Consider the following 8779-nt stretch of genomic DNA (forward strand, 5'->3'; position numbering starts at 1 on the left):
AATGTGTCAAACTATTTTGGTTTCAATTGCTTTTGGACCTTCCACTTGGATTTGTCTTGTGATCATATGTCATCGCATACGCTGCAGTGAAATGCAATAAAAGAATGAACGTTAAAGGGTTTATGACCCCAGAACGGTCATATGTCTGTTTGGCTTATCGTTTGGTTATTGTTTCCACGTTTACCTACTTTTGACGAAAGTCACTACACCTTCCCCGTTTGGAAAGCGTGATCATACAAATAGAGACGATTTGAATGATCATGCTGTACAATGGAATTTTGTTCGGGGTGCCAAATGTATTTTATTGTGTAGTTTGTAAAAAGATTTTTGTTTTCTTAGGTATACTTATTTATATTTTGACCTTATTGTAAAAGATTGAATTTGGAACATTTACATAGTTTGTATTTGTGAATTTTATGTGTTTGTATATTTAGGTTTTTTTGTTTATTTATTTTTTTATTTTTTTACTTTTTTTCTTTTTAATTGTACATAATGTATATATATATAATATTTATGTATTTGCCTTTAACAATTTATAATTTTAATCTATGTATTTATGTGTTAGTCCTGGCCAGGATAGTCTTAAAATACGTTTTAAAATTTTATTATGCTAATTTTAATCTGTTTTTATGCACAATGGTTGTTTTTGAGTTCATATCGATTTTGCAATTACCCTGAGTGTCTGTTTCTATAACTTTATATGGGCCTTTAAAGATGCCGTCCAGCTTGTGGCCGGTTTCATCCTTTAGGTAGACCATGTTGTTTGCTAGAATACTTTGTGGATTTGCTTTTTTATCGTAATTTTCCTTTGTTTTCACTTTTGCTTTCTCTAGTAAATCTGTCGCTCGTTTTTGAGCAGTCTGTAGTTTGAGTTTTAACTCTGATTTGTAGTAATCTATATTGTATATTGGATCAACTTTACCGTTTAATGTGAAGTCGTAAGGTGTAGTAGTTTTACCGTAAACTAGCTCAAATGGTGTATAACCATGGGTTGTTGAGGGCGTCGTATTATAGCAATACGTGAAATATTTGAGCCAGTGGTCCCAGTCTAGTTTATTTATTGAAATATAGGACCTTATGTATTCATTAAATGTTCTGTGTGAACGTTCTACCGTACCTAGTGTTTGGTGGTGATATGGAGTGCTTGTTTTATTTTCTATCTTCAGTAGTTTACATATTTCTTCGAAAAGTTGATTCTTGTATTCGGTACCCATATCTGTTAGTATGCGTTTAATGGGTCCGTGAACTAAAATGCAGTTTTCTACTATAGCTTTGGCTACTATATTAGCTGCTTTGCTAGGTATTGCTACAGTTATGAGAAACTTTGATAAATCGCAAATTATTGTAAGGGCGTATTCGTTCCCGTTGAATGATCTGGGAAGAGGGCCTACAGTATCGATTTGAACGATGTCAAAAGCGGTTGCTGGTGTGTCTGTTATGACTAAAGGTTCTATTTTATTTTTACCAGATTTGTTTTTATTACAGCTTTCACAATTTTTAACATAAGACTTCACGTCTGAAGCCATGTTTTTCCATGTATACTGTCGTCTAATTTTTGATAACAATCGTGTGACACCTGGGTGGCCTCCAAATACAGGGTCATCATGATATTTTTTCAGAATTTCTACTTTTTGCGTTTGTGAAGTTATTTTGGTTATTTGTGGTGTTATTCCAATTATTACCTTCTTTAAAGTTTTATTGCCTACATTTTTGAATTCCTCTATATCTATATGTTTAAACAAATTGTCATTGATAGCTATCTTTATGCCTGTAAAGTTATTATTACCAACTGCTTTTTCAAGTTTGAGAAAGAATTGCTCTAGCGCAATTTTCTCATAAGCAATAATATCTTTAGCATCATATTTAAATATTTCTTTCTTTCCATGGAGTAATAATAATTTCGAGGATTCTTTTAATTTTCCATTAGTTGTGCACCTAAGTGTTAGGCGAGGTAATTTTTTCACTTCATGATTTGTAATAGTATTGTATACGTGTTGTATGTTGTCTTTTTCTTTTTCCGTGGTTTTGGTGTTAGGGGGTGTATCCTTGGATTTGGACCTTGTGATTACTTGTATTATGGCAGAGTTTTCTTCTTTGAGTCGCTTAATTTGCCCAAAATCAATGCGAGATAGAGCATCCGCGCCGCAATTGTCCTTACCTTTAATATATTCAATTTCAAAATCGAATTCCTCGAGGTCGAGCCTTATTCTTGTTAATTTGGAGGAAGGATTCTTTAGTGCAAAGAGGTATGTTAGCGGCTTGTGATCACTTTTTATTAAAAATTTAGTACCATAAATGTACGGCTTGAAAAAATTTATGGCCCAATGGATTGCCGTAAGTTCTTGCTCTATAACTGACTTGTTGGCTTCCCCTTTAGTGAATGTTTTTGACGCGAAGGCAATAGGTAATTGTGTACCATTATAATCCTGACTCAATACGGCACCACAAGCTATTTTGCTTGCATCGGTGGTTATACAGAAAGGTTTTTCAAAATCGGGATATTGAAGTATGTTAGGTGATAATAAAGAATTTTTGAGGTATTCAAATGCATTATCACAATCGGTTGTCCAGATGAATGGAGTTTTCTTTCTCGTTAATTTGGTAATATGTGTTGCATGAATAGAAAAATTCGGTATGAATCTTCTATAGTAATTAATGAATGCTACAAATCTTTTGCATTCATCAGCATTTGTTGGTTTTGGGTAGGTAAGAATTTTGTCGAATTTTGATTCGTCTGGCAAGATTCCTTGATCTGTGCATTTGTGTCCCAGAAATGTTACTTGGGAGTCAAAGAATTTGCATTTATCTGGGTGAAGTTTAAGATTTGTGGCTCTACAAACATCAAAAACTGATTTTAAATTCTTGAGCATGTGATTTTCCGAGCAGCCTACAACTATTAAGTCATCCATATAAATGAAGGTTTTATTCGGCTTAAGGCCGGAAAATGCAATATTCATCATTCGTTGGAATGAGTTGGGTGCAATTTTTAATCCAAATGGTAATCGCTTGAATCTAAATGATCCTTGATCGGATGAGAAAGACGTTATGTTTCTTGAATTCTCCTCTAATTCTATTTGATGAAAGCCAGAGATTAAATCCAGACAGGAAAAATATTTGGCACGACCCAATTGATCGAGAATATCATCGATTCTAGGTAGTGGGTATTTGTCTGACGCTAATTATTTGTTGACCTGTTATTGACATGTACGCGGAGATTTTTTAGGTTTCGCCACAGGACATTATTGGGGAGTGAGGGATCCAACTTTTTTCCAAAGAACCTGCGCTTTTCACGTTTAATTACTGAAGTGGCTTCATTCCTAACTGCCTTAAATGCAGACCAATTTGCATCTGAACGGTTCTTTTTCCACCGAGAATAAGCCTTATTACGCTTTCTGATCATAGTTTGGACCGCAGAGTTGAACCAAGGGCACGATGAGGATCTGTTCTCAAAAGTGCGTAGCGGGCCATGAGCTCTAAGAGCACTCAGAACGTTGTCATTCAAAAAGGCAAGCTTCTCATTCACTGTGCAAAGTCCCCAGCGCATAGACCAATTAATGTGTGAGAGGTCAGTTAAGAGATTATCAACGTTTAGAAAACGGTAGTCAAATGAGATATGGCTGTTTACTAAGTTAGTACGGTCAGAAGTAAGATTCAAATCAAAAGAACAGAAAATGAGATCATAGTCTGATATAAAGGACAGCTGATCAAATTTTAGCACACTTTGAGGGTCAGACACAATAAAATAATCAAGCAGACTTGGACAACAGTTATTTCCATATCTTGTAGGTAGAGATGTATTAATAATAATAGATTGGCGCTTACACACATGTTAGTGTTTGGGCGAGCTTCTCCTCCGATTTGTGGCGTGCGCCTTGATGTTGTCACACAAAGTGGAGGGACCTACAGTTTTACGCCGACTCCGAACGGCGATTGTATTTTTATGAGAAGCTGTTTTTCATGGCACAAATACACTCGGAGGTTTGCCATTGCCTGCCGAGGGGCGACCGCTGTTGAGAAAAAACCTTTTTTCAAAATTTTTTTGCGATGTTGCTTTGACCAGGGCTTGAACCGAGGCGCTGCGGAGTGAAAGCGCGCACTGCTTACCACTACACCACAGCGGCCGCGTAGAGATGTATTAACAAACGATAATCCAACAATAGCGACGACATCTCCTAATCGAGAACTGTAGGAATCTTGGCTATGCAAATTAACATTGAAGTCTCCACAAACAATAATATTTTCATAAACAACCGCTAGAGGGGACAGAACATCAAAATAATCACAAACGCTACAACATTTATTAGGATTGTAAACACATGACAAAAGTACTTTACATACAGAGTTGGACAGCTCAACAAGCAAGTATTCAGTATTACCATCGATTGATTGAGAAATCAGCTTCGTATTCAAGTATTTTTTACAATATATCGCTACCCCCCACCCTTTTTTCCATTTCTGTCAGATCGGAAAAGTTTATAATTTTTAATATCATAGTGGGAGTCACTAATATCAGTTTTGAACCAGGTCTCAGAAACGCAGATTATGTCTACGGATGAAAATTCAAAAGTATTTCTAACCACATCCATTTTTTCAGGATTTACCATCTACCTTAAAACAAGTAAACAAATAAATATTTGCTGCTAAAATATTTTTCTACGTGTTTGGCCGAGCTTCTCCTCAAACTTGAGGCATGAATTTTGTTGTTGTGACACAAATGGAGACACCTACATATTTAAGGCTGACTCCTAACGCCAAATGATTTTATAAGAAGAGTTTTCAAGGCAGAAGTACACTCGAGGGTTTGCCATTGCGTGCCGAAGGACGACTGCTATTGTGGATTATGATCTGACCAGGGATCTAACCATGGTCCCATGGAGTGGAAGTACGCACATACAGTAAAACCCGCTTAAGTACCTCACGAAACATTTCAGCTTTTTAAGGTACTTAGGCGGGTTGGGTACTTAAAAGAACCCGCTTAAGTACCTCGATGCGGGTACTTAGCGGACATAATTACTGATGTAGTTACATCTTCTTGTTAACTTACATAAATACTTGAACAACAACATTTAATGAAGTATACATAGTTTAAAACCAAAATCGTAGTATTATGTAAATACATAAAAATGTAAAGAAAAACTTTATTTAAAAAAAATATTTAGTGCAATGGTATATCATTTTTACAAGAATTAAATTGTTTAAAAAGTCAAAGTTGGACATATCATTTTGTACCAAATTCACAATAATATTGTTTGCCACTTATGTTTATTTATTAATTTTTAAGATTTTTCAATCAATTAAAATGCAGTTCATTCCCTAACAAATACCATATAATCCTAAGCTTAAGATTTTGTAGAACACTTAAAACAAAAATCATCATAATTTCAAACTTTTTTCTCAGAAGTGTTTTTTGAGTATACAGTTTTTTAGCCCATTCAATTTTAGTGTAATAATGTGCAAGTTTCAAGTGGCTAAAAGTTACCGTTGATTTTTTAGAATTTTTTTACCGAAGGTGTGTGGCGCTGCTACTGAATTTCAAAATACATAAATATTTTAAGGAATTTTAAAAGAGCACTTAAAAGGGGAAAATTATAAGTAAAATTGTAAATGGGGCATGAAAAATTGAGGTACTAAGGCGGGTTGGTTACTTAAGCGGGGAGGTACTTAAGAGAGGGATTTTCTTCAGAATACATTAAAAAATTCATGGTGTCCAAAAATGTAGGTTACTTAAGCGGGTTAGACACTTAAGTGGGGTGATACTTAAGCTGGTTTCACTGTATAATCACTCTGCTACGGCGGCGGCCGTAAGTACATGCTATACATATGTATGTATACTAGGCCGGGTCGGTTTGTGGGGAGGCAAACNGGGAGGCAAAAAAATCGTCCATTGCTCTGTGAAAATCATATTCTAGGGATCAAAATAAGAAACTTTGCCGAAGGAACCATACCTCTAAAACGAATTCTGATGTCCCCCAATTAGGGTCGAACTTTTGGGTAGGGGCAAATTTTGAAAAATCCCACTTTGACCCATTTAGAGTGCTCCAATCGAGTCCAAATGTATGACCGACCCCCACTAACTTTGGAGGCCCGACCCACCGATGCCATAGCACACCTTCTGGAACCCCCCTGGGGGTTCACCATACAAACATTTCAAAAAATCGCCGGTTTTGCACTTTACATGAAAAAATCAGCGAAATGCCTATGTTTTTTCTTTTTGGAGTTTATTTTTCTCTTTAGAAATTTATTTAGTCAGAACATATGTAAATGAAAAAATGAATTTAACTTAGTAATAGAAAAGAAATTAAAAAAAAAGTTATTAGAAATTAGCGTTTTTACAACCCTTTTAAAACCAAGGCATCACTGTGATGCATTTGCATGTCGTAAACACAGTTGTGTGGGTTTTTTATTCAACCTTTTTAAAAAATGAAGGTATCACTGTGACACAACTGCAAATCGGAAAATTGCTTGTGTGCGTTTTTTAAGACACAGCTGCATGTCGTAAACTTACTGTCTAGTTTTTTTATAGCACCTACTTAAGAAATGAAGGTTGTTTTTACAATCCCTTTTTGTGGGTATTTTAGGGCACCTTCTTAAGAAATGCGCGTTTTTTGCAACCATTTTAACAATTAAGGTATCACTGGAATGCACCGCAACCCTTTTAAACAATGAAGGTATTACTGTGACACAATTGCAGATCGTAAAATTGCTTGTGTTGTTTTTTTTAAGCCACCACAAGACACAGTAGGTAGAATTGAAATTACCATTTCATTCTTATTACCTCGTCTCGTAGACCATATATAACGCAACAGTTTTTGTGAATGCATTAAGTCGTTGTGAAGAACTCAAAGTGTGAAGTACTAATTTCAGATAAAAAAATATTTCAAAAATATTAATAATAAGTGAAGTGACCATTCCAAATCAAAAAGTTTACAATGAATCCACCATCCTCTACACCGCACGATGAAGCAACTACATCAACAACTATCGAAAACCCAATGAGTCATATACCCAAGCATGATGTTACTGTTTTTGGTGTGTCTACTGATTTAACTGATCTTAATTTACCAACCCATCTGGATATCTTGAGATATTATTTTTACTTAAGCGAACGTGCTAAAACAGAACAAAAAAAGTTTTCCCATAAATCATTCACTATTCAAGTACAAGATAAGCTGATTGGAATTTGGGAAAAACTTGGATGAAAAAATGTGTATTTAATAAATTGAATAAATTGCTTGACAAGTATCAAGAGCAAATCAAGAGAAGAAACAACACCCAACAATTTACAGAGTATGTAAAATCTCTGGAAACAATTTTTTACATTGGAACATGTAAATGCGATTTGAAGGCAGCTCCATGTGCATACGGCTGGGTTCCCGAACGCCTCAAAGAGTTCATGCACGATCAACATAATCAGAGAAGACTAACAATGGATGCATTTGTGATGGAAACTGAAGAGCAAGGAGCAACGTCTATGTCATCAATGCCAACATACCAAGATCCCGATGATTCAACATACGCACCGCCACCGGTTCAAGAAGATATGGATAGAAGCACAAGTTCACAATACACAGAGAGATACGATTGTTTTAACTTTGCCTTGGTATGTGACAGATTTGGTGTGCCTGACAGAGTAGCATCAGCATTGGGAACCGCTCTTTTGCAAGATTTTAAAATTAAAGATAAGCATGGGAAACCTCTCATCATGGATAAATCGAAAGTTCGCAGAGAAAAAGAGAAATGCAGACAAGAAGTGCTTCGCAAACGGATGATTCCAATTTGTTAGCGTTTTCATTCGATGGCAGAAATGATGATACTTTAACGATAGATAAAATTGATGAGAAGTATCATACTAGGATGGTAAAAGAACCTCATCTTGTTATTTTGAGAGAACCCAATTCTGAATTGATTGGTTACGTAAGACTGGAACATGAAACCGCTGAATACAAAACAACCAAATTAAATGGTTTTTTCAACGATAAAAATATATCACTGGATGCATTAATTGGAATATGCACTGACGGTGAGCCAACAAACACTGGCCCATACGGTGGAATTATACGACGATTCGAATTGCTGTTAAAAAGACCATTGCATTGGTTCGTTTGCCTTCTACACTTCAACGAACTTCCGTTTCGGCATTTGTTTGAAGCTTTGGATAAATCAACCAGCACTGGACCAAGATCGGCAACCGGAAAACTGAGTCGTCAAATCGAAACTTGTGAAACTCTTCCGGTAAGTTATTGCTATCACTCATTTATTATAATTGTCAACCAGTTTTAATTATTTTATTATTATATATTTTCAGGTGGTGGACGGCTTCCAGAAAATTGAGTTGCAAAATATGCCCCCTGCTCCAGAAAAAATTGAATTTTCCACCGATTCGAAGTACTTATACGACATGGCCCATGCAATTTCTAGCGGCGTGGTTCCGGTGGATCTGGCTACCATCAAACAGGGAAAATTGTACATTCTCGGTGGCTCACCAAGGCCGCTAGATTATTGCGATTATATGTGACAACGGAAAATTCAGATGCAAATTTAAGGATTCTGGTTGAATTTATAATTAAATGTTATGTGCCAATGTACTTCAATATCAAGTATTACAGCTCTGTCGTGTACGGCAGTGCATTATTTTTCAAGTTCATTGGTTGGTCACGATTTCTAGAACCTCGTTTACGCAAAATTGTCAATCAAGTAATTAAAGATAATTCATATTATGCGCATTCGGAAAATATCTTGTTATCAATGTTGTTTGATGATAGCAGAGAAAAGCGCGACT

At 35.8% G+C, this 8779-nt stretch overlaps 1 protein-coding gene across 1 annotated transcript; it reads left to right on the plus strand.

Moving 5' to 3' along the window:
* The first annotated feature begins 7191 nt into the window (after window positions 1–7191).
* On the plus strand, window positions 7192–8518 carry LOC108377780 (uncharacterized). Its single transcript, XM_017634052.1, has 2 exons — window positions 7192–8232; window positions 8306–8518. Exons 1-2 carry the CDS (start codon window positions 7738–7740, stop codon window positions 8513–8515), a joined length of 705 nt encoding a protein of 234 aa, XP_017489541.1. The 5' UTR covers window positions 7192–7737; the 3' UTR covers window positions 8516–8518.
* Window positions 8519–8779: the final 261 nt, after the last annotated feature.

This window comes from Rhagoletis zephyria, unplaced genomic scaffold, assembly GCF_001687245.7.
Source record: "Rhagoletis zephyria isolate East Lansing unplaced genomic scaffold, Rhagoletis_zephyria_1.1 Rzeph_scaffold_12694, whole genome shotgun sequence".
NCBI lineage: Eukaryota > Metazoa > Arthropoda > Insecta > Diptera > Tephritidae > Rhagoletis > Rhagoletis zephyria.